This window comes from Nematolebias whitei, chromosome 5 (genome assembly GCF_014905685.2).
Source record: "Nematolebias whitei isolate Nwh7 chromosome 5, NemWhi1, whole genome shotgun sequence".
Taxonomy (NCBI): Eukaryota; Metazoa; Chordata; class Actinopteri; order Cyprinodontiformes; family Rivulidae; genus Nematolebias; species Nematolebias whitei.
Window position 1 is genome coordinate 12890657 of NC_056502.1, and position 24210 is coordinate 12914866.

The 24210-nt window shown below is 39.3% G+C and overlaps 1 protein-coding gene across 3 annotated transcripts in view; it reads left to right on the plus strand.

The window, feature by feature from the left end:
* bcam (basal cell adhesion molecule (Lutheran blood group)) overlaps positions 1-24210 on the plus strand; it is a 60933-nt gene that overhangs the window by 24305 nt on the left and 12418 nt on the right. For all 3 annotated transcript variants that reach the window (XM_037676157.1, XM_037676158.1, XM_037676159.1), the window contains exons 2-9: positions 15381-15505; positions 17795-18011; positions 19773-19846; positions 20463-20559; positions 20653-20835; positions 22963-23087; positions 23217-23358; positions 23881-23996. In XM_037676157.1, coding sequence (XP_037532085.1) covers positions 15381-15505; positions 17795-18011; positions 19773-19846; positions 20463-20559; positions 20653-20835; positions 22963-23087; positions 23217-23358; positions 23881-23996 — 1079 coding nt within the window. The remainder of the gene's footprint in view (positions 1-15380; positions 15506-17794; positions 18012-19772; positions 19847-20462; positions 20560-20652; positions 20836-22962; positions 23088-23216; positions 23359-23880; positions 23997-24210) is intronic.

The window sequence follows — 24210 nt, forward strand, 5'->3', positions numbered from 1 at the left end:
CTACTGGAAATGTGACACATTTAATAAGCCAGTTTGCTTTGCTTGGTTATCATTTTCTTCATTCATCACCTTTCTATTGCTCCTCCTGCCATTTTTGGGGTCCTGTGGGCAATTTATTGTGTTTTCTGCCTCTTCCATCACTGAATGCACCTCATTAGGACACCCCCATTATGGACACCAGCAAGATTAGCAGCAACATGTGCAAGCAGATTGCCTCTGCCAAACACTGCATATCATTGTGGCCCATTAAGGCAAGTCATTTACCTTGATAAATGGGTAGAGGCAGAGTGGAATTGAAAACACACAAGGGACACTCTCTTTCACTCACTTCATCTTTCTCCTTCTCTTTTGCTTCAGTTTTAACTTCTCATTCATCGCCTGCATCTGCTCGATCTCCTCAGAGACCCTCACTTAATTTGTTCTTACCTAAACTTCCTGTCGTAGTGCTTAGCGCTATCCCCGTCAAGCTACTGTTCTTATTTTTCTCCTCATCCCTCCATTTGTTCCTCCTTTCTCGTCCTATTTTTGAGTTTCTTTACTTTTTTTTGCCTGGAGCATTGTTTTAAAGAAGGAGGAAAGTGAGTGAGAGTGTGTGAGAGAGAGAAGAGGGGGAAACAGGACAGGGTTTGTTAATTAGAGTGCCTAAGGCGAGAGGAATAGAGGGAGAGGAGACCCCGATTCAGAGGCCCCCTAAACATTAAATATTAACACCTTTTTTTCATCTCTGCCCCTTTTGTGACATGCACTGATTGGGTTTGGTCAGGACCCCCCCCCCCCCCCCCCCCCAACACACACGCATACTTTTTTCGCTTTTCCTCTTTCCTCAAATTGAGTTCTCTCTGAAAAGCCAGACCGGACCAGGCATGCTGTTGCAATTGGAGACTCTGTCCAGTTTGTGCCCTTTGATGCATAATGTAATGAAATTCCAGTTAATATTTTCATCCAATCCTGCATCTTCTTCATCACTTTCACGCCCCCCCCCCCTTTTTTTTTTTTGGATTTAACTCATATTCATTCAACCTTTATTTAGACAGGTTAATCCCACTGAGCCTCAAGGACTCATTTACTAGAGAGACCTGATTTCAACAAAGAACGATGACAACAATGGACAACAGCGGCAACAACAGACAATCATAAAAAAGGCATACAGATTTATTTATTTATTTATTTTTCTTTTTTATTCTTTTTGATTCCTTAGATAGAGAACTTTACTAATTGGCTTTTTTATGTATGTGAATGTTCCTGTAAAGTGCCCTGAGACAACTTTGTTGTGATTTGGCGCTATATAAATAAACTGAATTGAATTGAATTTTACAAATTAATATAAAATGGAAAAAATAATAATTAGCAAAAACAGCTAGATTATAAGGTGAATGTAGAAAACTAAAAACAGGAACATGTCTGCATTGGTCCCTGCCAGGAGTCCAACAGATTCTCAAAGCCACAGAGAGGTCAAGGTCGAGAGCTTCAGATCTTTTTGCAAGATATTCCAGGAAACAGGAGCGGAGTAGGAGAAGGTCCTTTTGCCTAGTTCGGTCCTCATTGAGGGAACACTGCAGGTAATAATGTCATGAGAGCACACGCTGTAGCTGCACTCACGCAGAGACATGTAGGAGGAGATGTATGAAGGCAGCAGACCAAGAAGTTATTTAAAGATGAACATGTACCAGTGAGAGAGTCTGCGTGAAGTTAATGATGTCCAGTTAACCAGTGAATACAGGGTGCAGTGGTGGGTACGATAATCACAGCCAGTTATGAATCTTAGTGCAACGTGATAGACAGCATCCAACATCCGCAGGGTTCTTGTAGGAGCGTTCATGTAAATAATGTCACCGTAATCAATGGAGGGAAGGAAGGTCACAGAAACAAGGGGTTTCCTTCCTAAATACAAATTCAAATGGAAGCAAGAAAATGGCTATTGTACTTTGACACTGTTAATGGCATTAATTAAAATGGCACCAGATTATGTAATCTAAAGGATAAAAAAAAAATGACTCAGCTGTTCCGTGTGAGAGATGAGCTCAGTTTTACTCAGCTAACTCTAATGGGAAAGGTCACTGGAGTTTATCAGTGAGACTATTCGTCAGAGCAACTTTTTTCAGAGTCACTAACACAGCACTAAAACTTACCACATTCATACATTATTTGCTCTATTTATATTCTTGCTGTAACCTGTAGCCGACTGGCTTTGTTTTATTTTTAAAACTGTTACTGCAGGGAGTGCAGGAGACTGCAATGTCAGCTTATTTATATTCTTCCTGTGTGCTTTTCTGCTTTTCTTAATATTGTTTTCACCCCCAACTCTTCTTATTCTAACTTTCTCCTCTTAACTTGCATGAAAGGACAAACACGCCTTCTCCCCAGTACCTTTTAATGATGGTGCAGCTCCAAACTCGCAGCTTTACAAGGAGTTGACTTCTCACCCCGTTTCCAGGGCAGCAAGACAGATGATGGGGAATCTCTCAGCAGACAAAAGAGTGTATGATGGGCCAACCTTGTAGCCCACTTCACGCTGTTTGTCTTGAACTCTTAAACCGCTGTGAGATGATGGAACACACAAGCTATGATTTTTATGTCATGATGACACATGCTGTCACGTTACCTCTTGGCACTGGCCCGGTCCCAAACTCCAGCCCCAGAACACTTAACGCCCACAGGCTCCTCTGATGTCACAACTGAAGGGTCATAGTCAATGCATTCATGAGAAACAGGACACATCACTGTGACAGTTTAAGATATTTGACTATAATACACTGTCATGTAAAAAAAAAAGTCTTGTTAGTGATCTGTATGATAGTTATGTCTAGCCAAATATTCATAAAATGCTGTGTCAGCACATTAGGAGCTTTTAGGGGCAAATACCAATGTGAATTCAGAGAAATAAGAACAACAGATGGACAATTTAGAAAATAATTCTGTTTGAGACTACCCAGGCCACTAGTGATGATGTCATTAAGCCAGTAATTCCATAAACTATAACCAATGCTTAATTTGAGCCAGATCCTGCCGGAACAAAATCCGGGAACTCTTTCATTTTGACAGGATGCCTTCCGGCAACTGTTTGCTTGGATCCGACGACTCTCAGGCTTACTAATAATAAAGTTATGAACAATTATGTTGTCGTTTGGGGAGCCATGCTAGAACCGTGTCGCTCCGCTCTGCTGCTGCAACGATAAATAAATAGCCCCGACACCTACGCTGCTGTCTTTATGACGCTCTGGATGCTTGTCACCCACAGAGCGATACCTGCTCCTTTTTTCCTCTTTCACGTTGACATTTTTTTTTAGTTTTATCAATGAGTTTGTCAGAGCACAATTATGACTTTTTTTTGTTGTAAATACAGAAGCACAGTGAGGTTTAATAAATGTTAGGACTCTATTTATTGCTAACACAATATATTTTATGTCATTAAATAACTTGGTTCTTCTCTTGTGAGCATGCTTACCCAGGAACCCCACCCCAAAAAATCCGGCCCGCCCAGTTTTTGCATTCCAGCATCGATCAGTTTACAAATTAAGCCCTGACGATAAAGATCTGTTATTGGTATAAATTAATAATAAGGAAGAAGCTAACAAAGTTAAGTCCAGAGACAGATTAAAGTAAAATAAAATAAAAACTTGTTGAAATGTTTTGTCTCCATCCATCCATCCATTTTCTTTACCCGCTTATTCCATTTTGGGTCACGGGGGTCGCTGGTGCCCATGTCCAGCAATCACTGTGCGAGGGGCGGGGTACACCCTGGACGGGTAGCAAGTCCATCACAGGGACACATAGAGACAAACGAGACAAACAACCAATCACTCTCTCACTCACACCTAGGGACAATTTAGAGTTACCAATCAGCCTAACATGTATGTTTTTGGACTGTAGGAGGAAACCGGAGCACCCGGAGAAAACCCACGCATGCACGGAGAGAACATGAAAACTCCACCCAGAAAGGCCCCTGGACCGGGGTTTGAACCAGGGACCTGCTCGCTGAGAGGCAGCAGCTCTACCAGTTGCGCCACCGTGCTGCCCACGTTTCGTCTCTTAATCCAAAAAAACTTTGTCAGTTGACGGAGTTGCTACTCAGTCTGATAAACAGCCCGGATGATTTCTACCTGAATTATTGAGCAAAAATCAGGATAAGGAAGAACGTTAATGTAATGTTTAGGCAATTTTTCTTTGGAGTCTGCAAGAGTTGCACTAAAAAAACACTGGCTTTGAAATGTCCCCGTATCACAGGAGACACTTTGACACAACAGTGTAGTGACAGAGAGAACAAGACCGTGCTGTTTTGATTTAAATATGCCTTTTTTTCTTATCAGCTAGTATAATTATGCTGGACATTATTTAAAACATGTAAAAAAAAATCACCCTGATTGATTGGTTGACCAGTCTACCTCTGTACTACATTTGTTATCAGTTTATTCACAGCTTGGGAAACATCAATGATATCCATCTTTAACTCAGGGAGAATTTCTTCAGAACTGTTTTCATGATTGCAGATTTATGGGATCACTGTCATGACTCATAACAGTGATTATCCACTAAAATCCACCAAGTGTTCATCATGGGCTACAGCCACTCACCAAGGGTGATTTTTAAGATTATGCAAACTCTTCAAACATTGCAGTTAGTTGTTACTCAGCTTTTTACAGCACCAATGCAGATGTGGAGACAGTAGAGTGTTACGGCAGTGGAGAAAATTGACACAAACCTGGCTAATTGCTAATTGGCTTGTGTTTGAGTCAGCTGCGTTACGTCAACATCAAGTCCCCGGGAACGTTCGACCTTCCAAACTCATTTCCACGTCTCCTCACATTCACTCTGTCCTCCATCTCTCCTACTTTGTTTTAAATAGAGCTAGACCTCAGAATTCAAATAACGTGAAATATGTTTTAAGTGCTAATCACATCACCGGCAATGGAAAGTGTGCTTTGCACATCAGACACAAAAGATGAAACAGTTTTTGAGCAAGAAAGTTGATACGGGAGCTATAAAACTGCAGCGTGGGAGAGGAGACAGCTCAAGTGAATACAGAAACTTGACAATAAAAAAGTTACAAGATCCTAATATGGGATTGAATCTGCTCTGTCTCCTGTTTGAGGGGCAAAAATACATAGAGCACCTGCTGGTTTTAGTGTCAATAAAACACCAAGATGATAAAAACAGTCTCCCTTCCTGGAGTCAGATAGCTGCAACTGTAAATTTGTCGAATTCAGTGTGTTGCTCCAGGGTCCCAGGTGGGAATTTTACTTCTGCTCAAGTGGTGCATTAGCACAAGCCCAAACAGGAAGACAAGGTGATGGTCCTTTAATCAGTATTCTTGGAGGTTAGCATATAGGATTTATCTATCTCACCTTTAATCTAAGACCCTGCTGCAAAAGCCACACGGATTTAACACCTAACTCTCATAAAACACAGGAAATCCACTTAAAATGAAGGCACCCAGTTTTGATATGGCATGAAATATGAGCACTAAACATGTAATTGTGTTTGACTCGAATTAGAAGCCCTGATATCATCTTTGAAAGACAATAAACCTCAGCTATCAAGTCAGAGTTATGAGTTCAGAGGCTTTAAGGCTTGTCGATGGTCAGATAAGGTCTACACGACTAAAGCTGAATTTCAGATTGCTGTTATAGGTTCTTTAGATCACTACTGTCAGTGTTACACCAATTAAAAGTCTTCAAAGGAAGTTTAAGTCCTCCCCCTGCAGAAACTCTTACATTTAGTTAATCCCAGTGCATTGGAGTGAATATGTTTATAAGGAGTGACCAATTGTTTTAAAAGTCTGTGCCAACTTGAGAGTCCCTCTTTGGGGAAGATGCTGTAACAGTCCATTTCAAAGTTAGATTTCAGAGTCACCACTTTATGGGGCAGTGAAACCAAATATAGAGAAATGTATCAAGGGAAAAGTTTGGGAGGGACAATTGTGAATTAAAAAAAAAAGCTTTTATTGGACAAAGAGGAAGGCCAAAGAGGAGATATATTGTCCCAGCTAGAGAGGACATAGAGGTAGTTGGATTTAGGACAGAGTGAGATGGAGGAGGATGACTCACTGTGGTGACCCCTGAAGAAGGAAAAACTGAAAGTAAAAGAAGTTGGCTAAACATCCTTCTCTTTAGAAACCAAGACAGTTGCAAACATAAAGAAAGACAGTCATTGTGCACACCGGGAAGTAGAAGTTATGTGCACTGCTCTGGTGAGACCTAAACATTTACTGTATGTACAAAATCACTAAAAGTACAGAACAGGATGAGATTGTAACTACATCAGGATATGAGACGTGGCATCAGATTACTACTTTCCGTATGCTTGACATTAAATATTTTAATGTCATTTCTTTCAGGATGTGGTTGCTTTTTAGTGCCACAGTTTGACTGATTTAGTGATACAGCTGAACGATTTTTGACTGTCCAACAAAGTTAAATCAGGTCCTCTGGACAGTTTCTTTATGTTGAAATGTTTCTTCGACTTTCATCCAAAGGACTTCATCAGCCTAAGGAGCCACAACAAACTCAGCCCCAAACACTCACATAGTATACCAACCAGTTTAGTGGTGATAAGATGGTTTCTGGAGTCCGCCCTCTCCCCCGCTGACTCGTCTGAGGCAGCCATGGCCAAAATGGTTAAAAGGTTGAGCATGAACTTTGATGTTTTGAACCACTTTGGCCATGGCTGCCTCAGACGAGTCAGCGGGGGAGAGGGTGGACTCCAGAAACCATCTTATCACCATCAAACTGGTTGGTCTACTATGTGAGTGTTTGGGACTGAGTTTGTTGTGGCTCCTTAGGCTGATGAAGTCCTTTGGATGAAAGACGAAATGTTTCAACACAAAGAAACTGTCCAGAAGACCTGACTTAACTTTGTTGAATTCTTTTACCTGGATTATTGAGCATGCCCTGTGATGGACTTGCAACCTGTCCAGGGTGTACCTCGCCCCTCACACAGTGATTGCTGGACATGGGCACCGGCGACCCCCGTGACCCGAAATGGAAGAAGCGGGTAAAAGATAATGGATTGATGGATGGATGGATGGAATATTGAGCATGAACTTTGAGGATTTCTGACTGTGTCTTGCCAAAACATATAGTCTTCCATTTCTCTCTTTTTCTGTTTATACTTCGTCTATTTAGCAGTTATGCATTTTAGGCAGAGACAAACAAAAATGGACTCCAACAGTTTTATCATGACAAAAATCAAACTTTGAATTTTTAGATTTAAAATAACAAAATGGAAAACTGAAAAGATTTTATACTTTTGATATTTTTTATAATTTAGGTAACATTCATTAAGAAAATAGCCAAAGATTAGCTTTCGCCTTAACAAAATTGTCTACACATTCATAGAGTTGAGAAGTTATTGCCACTATAATTTACTGCCTCTAAGATTAGTCCTGTATGAGAACTCATCTTTTTTCTGGCTTTCTTGCTGTTTTGCAAGGCAGCTGGATTCTCAAAAGAACACGAGAACCGTAAGATCACCATATCAGAAACCAAATACCAGCTCAGCTCAAGCTGGCCCCTTTGTCACCACCATGGGAAGAAAATGGTAATAGATGACAAACCACTTTGGAATTTGAATCCAAAACAATATTTCTTATTTATGACACTTTTTCAAAATATACTGGGAAATAAATTTTATACCTTGTAGTTTAATGGTATTATTATTATTATTATTTTTAACAATATGACTATTTGAACATCAGAACGATGACCATCAATACTGCATCCTATTAATCAAGTGAACATCTGTGTGATTCTAACTTTCTTTCTATACATGCAAAGGTTTCTCTAATAAAGGTCAACTTTTAGCAAACAACCAACAGACATTGCATCACCCAGTCTTTCATACATGGATCCTGTGTCCCTGCTCAAGTTTCCAAGGGGAAATTGAATAATAAATCATTGCTGAACTCTTATTAAAAACACATTTGTATGTATGTGTGTGTTTTTTTGTCACCTTGGTCACTAAAAGTTTTACTTCTACATTTTTGCCCCGGTCACTTCCCCTCCTCCTGCTTGTCCGTCATCTCTGCCTTGGTGTCTGTTTCCTTTTCACTCTCACCCATGCTCCTCTTATGTATGGCCGTCATGCTGGTGTGTGAGTTGTGGGTCTGCTGTGTGCGGCTTGCGGCAGCTGCTGTTGCCATGCAGCACCTGTTCTTGTCTCTTCACTCAGGCGTTGATGGACTCCATGCCTTACAAGGACCCACCCTTACATTGGCAGCCTGACCCAACAGGTCCCTGCCCCCCATTCAGTTACGCACACCAACAGTTGACACACCCACATATTGCATGTGGTACAAACCCATGCTTCAATTCATCTTGAGTTGTAACCTACTTTAAAGTATTACTTTATATCAATGGTCTAAAGGACTGTCCAGTCTATGTGCCTTTTCTTTTACAGTTATATTCTGTGAATCCAGTTTGCAACCACAGCCATTGCCTGCGGTTAGTTGTTGCCACTTGAACAAACACCAGTCTTTGACTGCAAGCATCTACAGAGGACTAATTTCTGTTTACGTTTTCTGAATTACAGCTCCACTTTTCGAGTAAATTTCAGAACTAGATCAAGTTTGTCTACAAAATGTATCTCACTCAACAAACCAAATTTTCGCCGCAGTCTAAACTGTTCCAATCTCATGCGCAGGCAGACTGATGGAAGTACTCAGTGACTTCAAAAGACCCATAAACACAGGATTTGAGTTCGCTCCAGTCTGCAGCATAGACTTTCTGTCATACTGTGGTGTTAAAAGCCATTTTAAATGTACTGGGAGTGAAACTGCGTGTATTCTCTTGATCTCTAAGCTTGCTTTATTAGAGTTAATACAAGCCTTGTAATCCATTCCATCCATCGATAAAACCTCAACAGCATGTTCCAGGCTTTGTAACATAAAGAAAGGTTTGAGAACCTCACATTATTTCTTTGTACCTACTAAATGTTCTATATACATAAGTTTTTATTGCCATAGAACTAGCTAAGGATATCAGTTTGGATAAAACAGGGAAAGCATCACTAAATAGTTGATCAAACTGCAATGCACGTGTTTCATTTCTTACATCATGCTGAGGGTGACTCAGTCCTTCATGACATTGACGCAGTGCCTTCCACATCCAGACTCTGTTTGCTTTGCCAACAGTCAAACCCACTAATCCTGTTAGAGTTTTGGGCCACACACAAATGTACGCAAACATACACGCACACACACCTCTACTAAGATTTATCATTCATCAGGCACCATGTTGCGCTCACCTTGTCTCTCCCAGTTTTGTGTTTGTCCGATGGCAAGATACACGCTCCTCATGACTGTGTTGGTTCAGGGTTTATGATTTATCTCTGTGATATATACAGTTTGACTATAACATGCTTTTATAGGACCTCTAACACAATTATCCAGGTGTATACAGTGCTCAGAGTTACTTAGCCCATCCATCAATTTTCACGAGTGCTTTTTGGGTTATCATGGCGGAAACCAGGCAGTATAATTGAAATAAAAGGGATGGTGGCTTCACAAAAAGCTGTTGATGTATGAAGGTGATGACCACATAGGTAAGACCTCATTCAGTACTTTTCTTTTATCCTTTGCCCTCTCTTTCTTCTCACTTTTCACATTTTCTTTGTTGTCTTTTTCAGCTTAGTTGCAAATCCTTTGTTTCTGTTGCAGAAACGTGTAAAAAAAAGAAAGAAAAAAGAAAGAAAAAAGCTAGAGCACTGGGTATTAAAAAATGCTCTTTGAGATTGGTGGATAAAAGGAGGCGTGTCAAAATGAAAGAGGCGCCAAGTAGGATGTCCAGAATACGACAGTAGGTGAGACAAAAACAAGAGACAAAAGGAGACCAAGAGAGAGAAAGAGAGCGGATCCAGCTGTTTTTTTATTTTTATTATATATATATATATATATATGTATATGTCTATATATACATATATATATATATATGTATATATATAATGAGAGGCACCCTGTTTTCTGGGTGGGAAAGAGATGCAGGCAGTGAGACGAGCTGGAGGTTAGAGGCAAGACGAGACAGACAGAGGGTTTTAAAGTTGGTTTCTTATTAACTTTTTAGTAGATGTGGGACTGACACGACCCTCTGGGTCTCCTCCTCTCTGCTTTGCAGACCTTGGATGTTTTTCCACACATAATGTACTTAGCTGGAGCTTTTTGGGGCAGTTCGATCACTCATAAATAATCCATGCATTATAGACCTACTGTAAGAGTGTGCGTTTTTTGTGGGAGCGTGCAGGTCACAGTCAGACCACCTTGTTCCCATCTGTCTGTATACCACCCCATCACACACTACCCCCCACACACTTTCCCTCTCTTAGGGTAAATCCGATTATCAGGCCTGCATCAGCTAACGAGACCTCCTTGCAACTAGTCCCCCCTACCCCTCCCAGCATACACTCCAATAGCCCTCTCTGCTCTCTCACTTTTTATTTTATTTTAATCTCTCTCTCTCTAACTCACCCACACACTCATACTGATAGCCATCAGTCTGTACCTCTAAATACACAAACAAATCTGAGCACACACACACGTGCTGCTCTGGGCCCAGATTGGACAGAGGACTTCCTAATTATCCTTTAATTGCCTGTCTCTGTCTGTCCAGCTGCCTCATGTGTAAAAAACAGAGCAGCGGCCTGATTGATCACTCCAGACTGAACATATTGTGAATGACACTAAAAGATGGGCTCGAAAGGGAGAAAAAGGGTGAGGGGGGGAGACAAAGAATAAAATCAATGAGAAATGACTTGGCGAAAGATGCGGGACTTGATGCAGACGAACACTGCTGATGTCTATTTCCACGCCATGTTTTTGCCTCCCACCAGACATCAACACCACCCGATCATCCTCGGTTTTGTTTGTTCTGTGAAACATATTTTGTCAAACAGGCTGTCTTACTTCATTACAGTTTATCATCATTATCTCGTAAAAATATAAAATAACAGCTCTGGAAATGAGAATGTTTAACAGTTTTAATCCCAGTGTGTCTGATTAATTTGCATCAGTGGTTAAAAATCAGCGGTTAAAATGCTTTGTTAGAAACGCAACTCGATCAGATTATCATTGTCCTTCTGCTTCTCTGTGTAAAAATTTACAGATTCTTACTATTTATAACTTTAACATCTTTCAAATTTGTATTTTTGTTTATAAGATTTATGTAAGTCAAGAGGACTTACAGTACCAAAGCATTTCACCCATTACTTTAAATCAAATATGCAGTTTCATTATTACTTAACTTGCCAGAGCTCAGCGCTTCATCCTCCTAAATATCAAACAAGCCGAGGTCAGTTTTCTCTCCGTTACAGGGGAGCTAAAGTTTGGAATGATTTTTCGCATTTGGTAACAGGCAGGCTGTCTGTAAAAGAGTTTAAATGTTATTTAAAACTATTTAATTAAAGAATTGGGATTGTCACATTTAAATTGTTACATATTTTATTCAAATTTCCATTAGTACTTTGTAGATGTTTTTTTTTTTTTCTGTATGACTGTATTCCTAAATTTATGATCAATTTACTGTATTTTTGGATAATATTATTTTTTCTATACGATTTGGGTGGAGGTATTATATAAGTCCGCTGGGCTTCTGCCTCTTCCTGCACTGTTATTATTATTATTATTATTTAATATCTTTGATCTGTATTTAAATTGTGCAAAATAAACTAAAGAAAACTAAAATGTACCTACGTGACACAAAAAGATGTTAGTGTGTTTCCACACAAACAGTGCTTATGTATTGCTAAAGATTAGCTGTCAGATGTTTAATCTACATAGTTGAATAACAGAAATGTTCATATTAGTTCTAAAAAAAAAAAAAAAAATCTACTGTTCTCCACGAGTCGCTGCTGTACACACTAGTTTTCTCTTGTTGCACGATTCCTTTTAAAATTGTTGACTTATTAACCTGTGATGTTGAATTTCTTTAATTTTATTCTCATCATTTTCATCAGTGGAGTTTATTAAAAGTGGATCAGACAAAACAAAAACATAAAAAGGGCAGAAGTTGCCAAAACTGGTGCTTGGGCTCATGTCAGGACAAATGAAACATTTGGTTTCTGGTAGCAAGGAGATAATCAGATGAATTAGGATTCATGCTTCAGGCACTAAATGTGACATTCGTTTGATAGTTCTAGAAGGTTTTCATGAAAATGACAAAGTTCAAGCTGTCATTAGACAGATCCATGGTGCTAGTAATGCATTGAACCTTTTGTATGCATGCCAGATTTCATGTTGTCTACGTGACAATGGGAATCTTTCCCATGCAGCACTTAACGGGACTCTTATATCCTAAGTGCTGTTGAAAAAAGCAACTCTTCATTTGCTCAAACATTCATGTAGGATTCCTTGGCTGGCTTTCTGTTTGTTTTGGCAGAGAAACACAAGACTTTTTTATATTTTTGGGGGGTGTATCCATTTCTCAAGCACAAAACATGAGTATCGGTTTGTAAACTAACATTGGTTTACTTGAGAGGAACATAAATATAAAAAAAAAATTGTGGGAAAAAATGGAAATTGAAGGGCAGCATTAAAGATCGAGTCAAGGGCAGTGAATAGAGTGAACAAGTGATGCAAGAGAAAGTAGAAAACTGGAGAAAAATGTGAGATTTTTCCATCAAATATCGGCACGTTGATGACCTTTGACCCCTCTGTGGTTTGTGGGTTGTGATGAATCACTGCATCTGACTGCAGTGGAAGAAGTCTAACAACATACGTCAACAACAGTGTGGGATTTTGACAGTCCACACTATTATCTCCCTCACTTGTACCAAGCCCTTGTCTTCCTTTTTTTTTTTTTGCCTCCTTTCCTCACAGCAGCCAGATAACAAGGCGGCCATCGCTCAGCTCCTCTCATCTCTCTTTAGATGTTCTCAGCAAACTCACTTTCATCTTCCCCGTCTGCATTTCTCTGCCTTGTTAATAAAGCTACCCTGTCAAAGAGCGGTGATTCCCAGAAGTCCGTCCTCTCCACTCTTAACAGTTTTTCCACAACAAATAAATTATTCAGCTGTAGATTTTGTACCCCAAAAATTGATGGTATGATTAATTTATGTTATCGTACAGAATGTGGGCTTATGCTCTTCATTAGCAATTTGTAAGTCCTCAAATTGGATCATCAACATCTGTCTAGATTTCTCATTTTGAATATTTTTTGGGGCTCATTCTGATTGGCCTTTTTTTTTTTTTTTTTACTGATTTTCTTTTTAAAATTTTGTTGTAAACAAGAATTATGTATTTGCATTTTAATACATTTTAATATGTCTCATTATTGAGCCTTACAGTTATGGAAAATTGTGCATCCACACTGCCTTTTGAAGGATTTACAAAATAACTTGTTGCTGTAGTTGACTGACTCCAACTTTTTTAATCATTGTTACTCAACTGACATACAAATATTGTTATCACCCTCCACTAAAAGACCTGACTGTGCATGTGTGTGCATTTGAATGTCTGATGTACAACTGATTAACATTTAAAGTCAAGATGGCTACCACAGAAACTGACATTAGCAAAAACAAAACATGGCTATAACAGCCTGTTTTGCAAACACCAAGCTAAACTTTAGTTTGTTAGTAGCTAAAAGGCATCTCGAACACACACACCCCGAGTGCTACACATAAATTTTTGGCATTGTTTGTTGGAGTCAACCAGTAATCACAGTTGCCCCCAGAAAAGCTTGAACTCCATCTTTTCTCTGCATACGATGATGTTACTTTGAAACTTTGGCATGAAAATGGCAGACAGTTTGCATCCCTTTAGGGACTCTTAGGCCGTTAATTGTTATTTTGTAACCAAAATGTTGGGTGTAAATTTGTGTTTGCATGCATAGAAACCCTCTGGCATGACTTTGGTGTCACATGTCATCGCTAGCTGCACAACTGTGTGTCAGCTGCACAGCTGATTGAACCATGTCTGTACTGTGTGTTTGCAGAGGCCAAACATCGCATGAATGAATGAGCCACTGTAGCGGTGCATGTTTGAATATCCTGGCAGACGTTGCGCTATAAAAGCTTCTAAAAGTCATAGACCGCAGCCTCTTGTCGCTGATCTGTGTGTGAGGAGGGATGAGAGCAAACCACCCAAGGCAATGCAGGAAAAGGCATGCTCCAGTTCTGACACAGACGCCACACGGCTGTCCCCACTTCTTACTACTCACCGTTTGAACATTTGGAAGCCCCGAGGCTATTAAGCAAACACACACACACAGGCTTTTAGTCTAATAACACATGCCGACAAGTTGTAGTTATTGTGCTTTTATTTGTATTTCTCTCTGAGTCTTCTTGTTCCTTTCTGTTTTTCTATAAAATTGAGCACGTTGTTCAATCCCGAACTAACCCAAGTAATAAAACCTTTGTTTTAGCCATTTAAGTTTGTCAAGCTCTTAGAACATATCACACTGCAAGTAGCTGGACTTTGCAATATAATGGGCTTTTATTGTTGTCTTCTATATTTTGCTTTAATCGTTGTGTATCAGAGCAAATATCAAGTTCTAGAATTGCGCCGCTCAAGGTGGCTGCATGTTGGAGCAGCTCTGTTACTTTCATTCTGAGATTTTGCTTTTGGAAACTTTAATTCCTCTTTTTCTGGATGTAAATCACATTTTTTGGATGATTGTTTCCTCTGTTATCAGAGGCTGTGCAGCTGGAAGGATTTTTACTGAAACTTTTTTAGTTTTGGACATTTGTTATGATGCGTAACCATGCCAACAAGGCAGTTTTCTACAACAACAGCAGCTGATTAACATCTCAAAAGCTCAAATAATATCTCAGCTACAGCCCCAAATCTCAAATGAGTTGAAAGGATGTTCTGTGGATGCATTCTCATCTACCCGCCAGCTGTGCTCGAGTGCCTGACCACTGAGATCCTGGAACTAGCAGGACACACGGCTCATGACAGCGAAAGGACAGGATCGTCCCTCAGCACCTAAAGCTGGCTGTCCGCAGCAATGAGGAGTTCGGCAGACTGCTGGAAGGAGTGGCCATCGCTCTCGGAGGAGTTCTGCCCGGCATTTGGGCGGTCCTACAGCCCATGGAAACTGAGAGACCAGCCGAGTCTGCGTGGACGGATCAGACGGCATCTGCAGCCAGTTTCTTAGGATCCACTGTGGGATGGACCTTTACAAGAGATCCTTCCTGCCTACAGCCATCAGTGACTATAACATCTCTTAATGAAATGAGGATAACAAGTTACTACAACAAATAATTTCCCTCCGGGATTAATAAAGTATTTTTGAATTAAATTGAATTGAAATCAGTTTGATTGCCTATTGGGAAGGTTTCACTGAGCAGCAGAGACAATTTCAACATTTATTCACCCACAGCCCTCATTTATCTTTATCTTAAACTAAAAGTTTATAATTTTTCTGCTTTTGCGTCTGTGTTTATTTCTCCAGTTTGCAGTGCAGAGCTGACTGTGAAGGTGACTCCAGAAGTAGAGGTGATGAAAGGAGAAACAGCCAAACTGCCCTGCACCTACACTGGTGCACAGTCAAGCAGCACCATTGTTGAATGGTACATTGTAAGTATTGTTACACGTTCTATATCGCCAAAATAGTTAACCCTTGAACTGTCTTTTGTGGGAAAAAAAAAAATCAGCCACACATTTAATTTGTCTGTGTTTTTATTTATTTATTTATTTTGGTACAGTCAATAAACATGATTTTTTTGTTTCTTTGAAAGCATAAAAATCCTTCTACTTTTTAAAATTTTGTCAGAATTTTTTCAAATGTTGTCATTAAACATGTTCATCTGGGGAAAATTCTGCCACATTAGATTACAGTAGTCCCTCGTTTATCGCGGGGAATCTGTACACTGAAGCCCCGCGATGAGTAAAAACCCATGAAGTAGGAATAGTAGTACAAGTAGCAAGTAGTAAGTAGTAGTTTATTTTAATATATATGTGTATACACACACACATATATATATATATATATATATATATATATATATATATAGGCATTTTAAAACCCTTCCCACACTCTCGCAATATTCTAAACAATGTTTCTAAACGTTCTAAAAGAGCAGAGAATGTCATGATTTCAGCTTCCTGCCTCCTCTGCTCTCAGCCACCTGCAAGCGCTTTTGGCCACGCCCACTTCTATGCTCTGCACGGAGAACAGTTTATCAGCTGCAGCAGGAAGTTTATCCTGCAGTAGTATGGATTGCACAAAGGTGCAGCAGGTGTTAAATAATTTAAAATAATTTACCTTAAATAAAAATTCCATGCCAATCATGAGGCTCATCCATCAAACAGCCAATTGTGTGTCATGTCCAATTTTATTTTGAAAAACCGCAATAGAGCGAGACCACGATAAACAAATAGCGAAGGACTACTGTGTTAGCCTACTTGATGGTGCCACACTTTAATATTTGAGAGTCTCTGAAACAAATCTACAGAGTCTGTTCAATTGAGCGTGTAAAAGGTACGTCTTTCCCAGCCAGAATTGCTGCAGAGTCCTGCCTCTCATTTTTTCAAACAAATATTTTTTAGTTTGGATTCAACAAAAAGTCACTTGTAGTGTGCACACGTAAATATTTAGTGCTAAAAAGCTGTTTCACAGGCATGCAGGCTGCAGAATAGGACATTCCATGGCTGACATTGGCTGACTGTCATAATTTTCCGAAGGATGGAAGCATTTAGTAGGTGGACAGGACACCTGCAGCCCACTTGTACATCCAGGTCAATATAGGCAAAAAATAAATCAATAAATAAATTAGTGATATGGATGCTGTTAGAGAGGACATGGGTGCAGTTGGAGAGGACATGAAGGTAGTTGGAGTGAGGACAGAGGATGCAGAGGACAGAGTGAGGTGGAGGAGGAGGATTCGCTGTGGCGACCCCTGAAGAGGGAAAAGCCGAAAGAAGAAGAAGAAGAAGAAGAAGATCGTGGGCAGAGTTAAAATATTATATAGAAAATAAATAAATAAAAATTAGAAAAAAAAAAAAACGTTTGAGGACTGGAAGACACAAATCAGATTGACAGAAGCAACTGAATCGAAGGGCCTGATGGTCTGGAGAGTCTTCACAAACCTGCGGACTGGAATTTTGAACACAAAGTCCAAAATATTTTCAGGCATACTGATTTGGGGGGGGGGGGGGGATTGTCTGCTTTCAACATAAAATAAATATTTGTGAATCATAAATAAACTGAAATGTGGCTTAAGCAATAGGCCCTTGTTAAAATAAAATATATATATTTATTTTAATGGTGGCACGGTGGTGCAGTTGGTAGAGATAATGCCTCTCAGCAAGAAGGTCACTGGTCACAAATCCCGGCTGGAGGCCTTTCTGAGTGGATTTGCAAATTCTTTCTGTGCATGCGTGGGTTTTCTCCAGGTGCTCCGGTTTCCTCCCACAGACCAAAAAACATGCACGTTAGGCTGATTGGTAACTCTAAATTGTCCCTAGGTGTAAGAGAGAGAGAGAGTGAATGGTTGTTTGTCTCATTTGTCTCTATGTGTCCTTGTGATGGACTGGAGAAATAATAATTAAAAAAAAAAAAAAAATGGTTGGATGAAAATATTTAAAATTTTAACCCACAACATAATAAACAACATTTTTAAGCAGTTAAATAAAGTGGTTGATTTTTTTCCCCTAAGGAACATGAATGGTCTTGACGTTAAAGGATGATTTAAGGGTTCAAGACAAGAATCAAATGTGTCTTACATATTTATTAAATACATTGACAGAAACAATTTTGCTGTCATAAAATAATGTCTATTGATATAGTCAATTCTTTTTAAATGTAACCTTTTTTGTTATACCTCATGTTTGTCCCAACTTCTTTCTTCATGCTCCTTGGTCCAGGAGGAACAGGGCGGCAGGCAACGTGTAGCTTTCATCCCCCAGGGCGAGCAGGGAAAAAGCGATGAGGACACTCCACTGACTGGCCGGGTCACTATTGGAAAAGACTTCACGTTGACCATCACATCCGTTAAACCTTCTGACGAGCTCACCTTCTACTGCCAGGTCACAGCTGGCCCTGAAGGATCTGGAGAGGACAGAACCATGCTCAAAGTATTCTGTACGTTAGCTGGTACCTTTTGGCTACTTCGACTGTTGCCGTCACTGCCTGTGAAGGTTTTAGGATTTCAATATGTGAGATATGTGTGCGTGTGTTCACACTTGGCTTAATAGCATCTAATGAAGTTTATTGCATTTCACACCAACATCCTTCAAAATACTCTACATTCCTCTAAGCAGATGGCTTATTACAATCATCTGGGTATGTCAAAATAAAATAAATAAAAAAAAGACTTAGCTGTCTTTTTTAATATGTGGCAATGTTAGGCCTCACAGATGCCTGAGGTTACCAAATTCTTTTAACTAGTTCTCCAGAGGTCAATTAACCACAATTTAATCACTCCTGACATTACTGATGAATAGTTCAATCACACATGTCATGTCTCATATATCTCTTCTTAATAAGACTCTAGAATGCTAGGGGCTAACCCTGGTGCAGCGCCATGTGTCCTTGCTCCTCCCACAGTGGGTGAACATTAAAAAAAAGTATTAATTTGCATTTTCAACAGGACCCTTAGTCTCTCTTGAAAGGGAAGAATTTTAGTTGAGAGAACTGAAAAACAACCCCACATTTAGTTTAACCACCTCTTGGGGAATAAAGAAAAGCTTCTAAGTAATCCATTAACATGCATGCTCTAGGAGTGACCGGTGTTTAAACTCATAAAACAAGCCGTTATTTGTGAGTGGCCCAGTCAGTGTTAGGGAGTACCTCAGTGAAGTGATATTTGGAGAAAAGGGCAAGGAAACAGCTACTTGTCTTACAAGCCAGCAATTATTCTTTGGTGTTCATTCATTTGACTGCTTGACTCACTGGGGTTTAATTGTGGTGTCTGCCCTGCCTTCAATGGTACTGTTGGTAGGTCAGCTGCAGCAGTAGCTGGTACCGGTAGCTGGTAATGTTAAAAAAAAAACACAATTAAAACACCTAAATTCCAAAAATGTTGTTGATTTTAGTATAAAAAGATGTAAAAGAAAAATTAGGGTTTCATTTTCTCTTCTTTTTCAAATTTGTTCATGTGTGATGGATATGGCTTCTTGTTTTTTTTACCATGTGTGGAAAGGGAATGAGTATTTTAATCAAGAAGCAGTTTTGGAAACCTCACAGAAAAAGACAAAAGGATCACATTCCCTCCCCCTCTTGGCACTAACCCTGGTTTTGGTGAGTCCTTGAGAGGGTAATGGTCCTTTAAAATGGAGCTACACGTAAAAGAGCTTGAATTTTTTTTTAACCTGAATAAATGACAACTCTAAAGGGCCTTTGAATGGGGCTGATTTCTAGGAAAAAATAATCCAGCTAACATTGTGCCTACACCAAACACGTTTAGGTCCGAGTGGCAGGGAACATGGCAGACATCGGGATTGTGCTTGGAAGGTCAAACGATTGAGAAACGGAAAATAATTTACATTTGCGATTTATTTTCATGAGCTGCCAGCAGCTGCATGAGGTGATAGGACAACCTTGAACCAGTGAGCTTGGAAATAAAACAGAGAAACAAAAGGGAATGCTCACACCTGTGGCTGTGTGAGCGTGTGTGTGAGCCAGGGAGTAGGAAGTGGGAGATTTCTGTTGCTCGACCCTTATCTGCTTATATGAACCAGGTCACTGAGGAGATTACTTACTGCCAGTTTTAATTAACAAGGTCACCAGATGTGTGGTTTGGGATACAAATGTGAAGCCTTAACAATTGTGTGCATTCTTTTAAGAAAACACTTCTTTTTTTTCCAGTGAATCATATTAATTATTAATTGTTTGTCTTCCCAGTCACTCCGGAGAATCCAGAACTCGTACAGCCGTCAAGTCAGGCCATTACAGCAGGGCTGACCACCAGCTCAGAGGTTTGTAGACTTCCATGTTATGTGCTATGTTTGTGTATTTGCCACATGCAGGTTAACACAAGGTGAACAATGCAATGACATTTTCAGGATGAGAAGAACCGTTTTGACTCGCTATAAAAACAAGTAATACTAAAAATAAAGTACCAAAACGTGAAAAAGAAACATAATATTTAAAAGGTCCAAAAGAAATAAAGTTAAAGACAACATGGTAGAATATAACGGTGCAAGTAGGATTTTCAACCTTTGGATGAATTAGTATAAATAAGTATTTCACAGAGAGTAATATTAGCTTAATTGCACACAACTAACATTGACACAGGTTGTGTGACAGGTTATTGCACAGGTAGTGAGTAACGTTCAGATGAACTGGATTATGATGGGAAGGTAGTGACATACACGATACAGCCACATAATGCAGCAGCAATAAACATATTACGTGTCACAGATGTAGCTTAGTGCTATGTTACTGTCAATAGTTCAGTGTTATTGTGACGTGTTCAGAGGCCGTTCTGTGTTGTTAAGCGTTCTGTGTGCCTGTACATTGCATTACTTTGACTGAATTTGCACTCTAAAGTTCTATCTTATCCTCTTCCTGTGTTTTTGGTATTTTTATCAGATTGGCATTTGCACGGCAAGAAATGGACACCCTCAGCCAAGAATTATTTGGTTCAAAAACAATGAGCCTCTTCCTCAAGTCAAAGACAAAAAAGAGAGTATGTGCCCTCTAGATAGCAAAACTTGAAGTTTTTGTTAGTCTGTTTTTATTGAAAGTCAGTGATTTGATGAACTCTTTATGTATTTTGCAGAAACCTACATGAGTTCCTCTGTGGTGAAGGAGGTCTCGGGTCTCTTTACCATTAAGAGCATTCTGTTCATGCAGCCCACCAAGGCTGACAAGGACGCTGTGTTCCATTGTACTGTGGAGTACAGCATGCTGGGAGGCGAGATCAAACAGAAGATGTCCAACACCATGAAAATCAATCTCAACTGTACGTGTTGTGCTGGGAGCTGAAGGGTTGGGAGATTACATCAAGTTAATCTGTAACAAAGGGCTTTTAGACCAAAAAAACACATTGAGGCCTTTTGTGTGGTTGATTGTTCTTATGATTATTCAGATTTTTAAAGAATAGATGCGATATGTGAATTCTGTGGGAAGTAAGTGGATAAACTGATAAAAACACCTGTTTAATCTAAGAAATACATTTGGACGTTTGCAACAAACAATCATGCTGCCATAGGAAAAATGGACAATCTCATTCCTATACTTCTTACTGAGAGCCAACAGTAGAAAAGATTTAGCTGTAAATTGGTCAAATGTCATATTTTTCAGTAGTTTATACCTCATTTAAAGGCTTTGTGGTGCTTCCTGCTAACTATTAACAACCGTTTCTAATCAAGCAAGAATGTCAGCCCAATGTTGGGGTACAAATTTAGATAGAAAAATTAAACAGCTTAAAAAGCCAAATTGTACCATACCATACCATACTATACAATACCATACCATATCATACCATACCACTTTATTTATAAAGCAGTTAAAAAACAGCAACAAGGCCAACCAACCAAAGTGCTGTACAGCAACAACAAAACAAGCAAAGGACATAGCAAAAAATGCATAGATCCACAGAGGTAAGGATGAGAACTAAATGACTAACATTATAGAATACAGACAAGTTAAAATCAGTTCATACAGTGTCAAAAGCCAGGGGAAAAAAGGTGTGTTTTTAAAGGAGACTTAAAAACAGTGAGAGAGGAAGCCTGCCTGACATGCAGTGGTAACTTATTCCACATTTTTGGACCTGCAACAGAGAAAGCCCTGTCACTTCTGAGCTCAAAACAAATGCCTGGAACCATTAAAAGCATCTGGTCTGCTGACCTCAGAAAACGCTGTGGGGCATATGGCTGCAGCGGATCAACGACATAGAAGGGGCAGAACTGTTCAGAGATTTAAAAACACACAGAAGGAATTAATTCAAAAGTGAACTAAGAGCCAGAGAAGGGAGGCCAGAACAGGATTAATGTGCTCTCTTTTGCCTGCACCAGTTAAAAATTGGGCTGCAACATTTTGAAACAGTTGTAAACTAGGCTTTATGGGTCACGCTCACTTTGATTCTCAAATACTACATAAGATCCACATTTCACTAAGTTATAATAATATTTAATACAAGCAAACAATAAAAACAACAGATGCCTAGTCTACACCATTCAGGATATTGTTTAAAGCAAATATTACTTGATGTGTTTTGACATGTCTTGTCCACACAAACTGTTTTTGAGAAAAAACAGGTGTTCTGAAAACTGCTTTAAAAAATGGAGATTAAAAACAACAAACTCCATTTGTGATGGGTTTGTGTAGACAGGAAATATAAAGGTTTTTAGTAAGAATAATGTAGAACAGGGCTATTCAACTGGCGGCTCGGGGGTCAAATCAGTCCCACAGGTGAGCTTAGTTCAGCCCACAAATGGGTTCATTTTTAAATAAACCTAGATTTTAAACCATTAAACAAACTTATGACAAATGTTGGATGCTCTTGGCTTTCAGTAACTGTGGCCCCTTGAGCAATTTAGTTGTATAGCCCTGATGTAGAAACATATTTCTCTAGTATTACTAGAAACCCAAACAACACTTGACCCATTTTTAGTTTTTTTTTCTTCTTTTCTGTGTCTGTCTCAGTTTATCTCGATCACGTCACCATTAAACTTTGATTCTGTGCAAATTTAATTATTAACTAAAAAGACTACAAACAATTCCAGAAGATAGGAGAACAACAACAAACAAACACACACACACACACACACACACAAACCAATAAAACAAGCAAACTATTCTTTTCGCAACATCTTTAGTGAAGCTTAAACTGTTCTTTCTCTGTCTTTTCATACGTTTCTCATGTGGATGTTCTCGCCACCTAGTGGTGTACTATGAGTGTTTCAGGGTTTTTGTTAAAATGTGTGAATGGAGAAAAAACATAAATGAAGCAAAAAAATCTGTTTAAAATCCATCCAAGAAGCATGGAAAAGCTTTTTGTCTAGAAAGAATCAAGTGTTGATGTGAGGTTGAACATTGTACAAGTGATCAACATTCACCTGTTCCACATCTGTCCTTGTTCCTCTAGATCCCTCTGAGAAAGCAACATTTCATGTACTCAACTCTAGTCCTGTCAAGGAGGGGGATAATGTCACCATGAAATGTGAGACTGATGGAAACCCACAGCCGTCAGACTTTGAATATAAGAAAAATGTACGTTAACCCTTTACGCTGTCAAACTGCTGTGTGAGAACACTATTTTTTCCATATATTTGCCACCTTTCTGGTCAGTCTTTTAATAAGTTAATCCCTGTTTTTTTTTTTCATATTTTCCATACCCAGGACAAACTAATTATTGGTCAGGAAGGTCTTCTGACACTGAAATCTGTCAAGCGTACAGATTCCGGTGAGTACTCATGCCACGTCACAGACTACGAAAACCTGGATGCTGATCTGAGAGACACCCTCACCCTCACCGTCAACTGTGAGTGGGCCCCACACACTCAAACACAAACTGCAGACTTAAGCTAATGTGCGTTAAGAACAATTTACCTCCTGCATGTGGAGTTTCACCCTCACAATGAACCATTCTTTTCAGAAGATTTTTTCTTTCTTTCATAAATCATAAAACTAATAAGGTTACTGTGGAATAAGCTTTAATGGAATCCTTTCAGGGGGGCAAAATCTACTTCAATCTTTCACAGTTCATCTGTTACTTTAATGCTATCCCAACCGCACTGCTTAATTTGATCTTATCACGCACATTAAGTGGTGAGAGCCCTGAAAAAGTCTTAATTTGGCCTTCAAAATAGGCTTAGCTTCAGAGTAAGTGTATTATCTTTGTTCTTAAAATATAATTGTTTTCAATTCTGTTGTGCCATTTTAGAGTCTCCTATATGTGTGTTTTAAAATGAGTAGATTTTAGTTTTGAAGTGGTGTCTTTTTAAAGCCTCGGGCATTCAGGTGTTCCCAGTCTCTTATCTCCCTGCTGTTTTCTGTTTGTCAGACATTGACCCCATGAGCGTAACCCCAAATAAGCCTCAAGTCGTCATGCTTGGAGACAAGGTGGAGTGGCAGTGTAAGACCAAGGCATCTAAACAACATACTGTTCAGTGGATAAAGGTACATTTTTAATAAAATTTGTACTTCTTTATTAAAAAAGTGTAACACTTTGTTTTAGGCTTTTTTATATTTATTAACATTTTTCTTCAACAAGTTTCTGTGTTTCTTTCATTATATCCCTTTAAGGAAATTATATGTCTGTATCATGCTGTGGTCAAAATGGTACAGAGGCAAATCACCACAACACTTTTTCGCTACCCTCGTTTTAAACGCC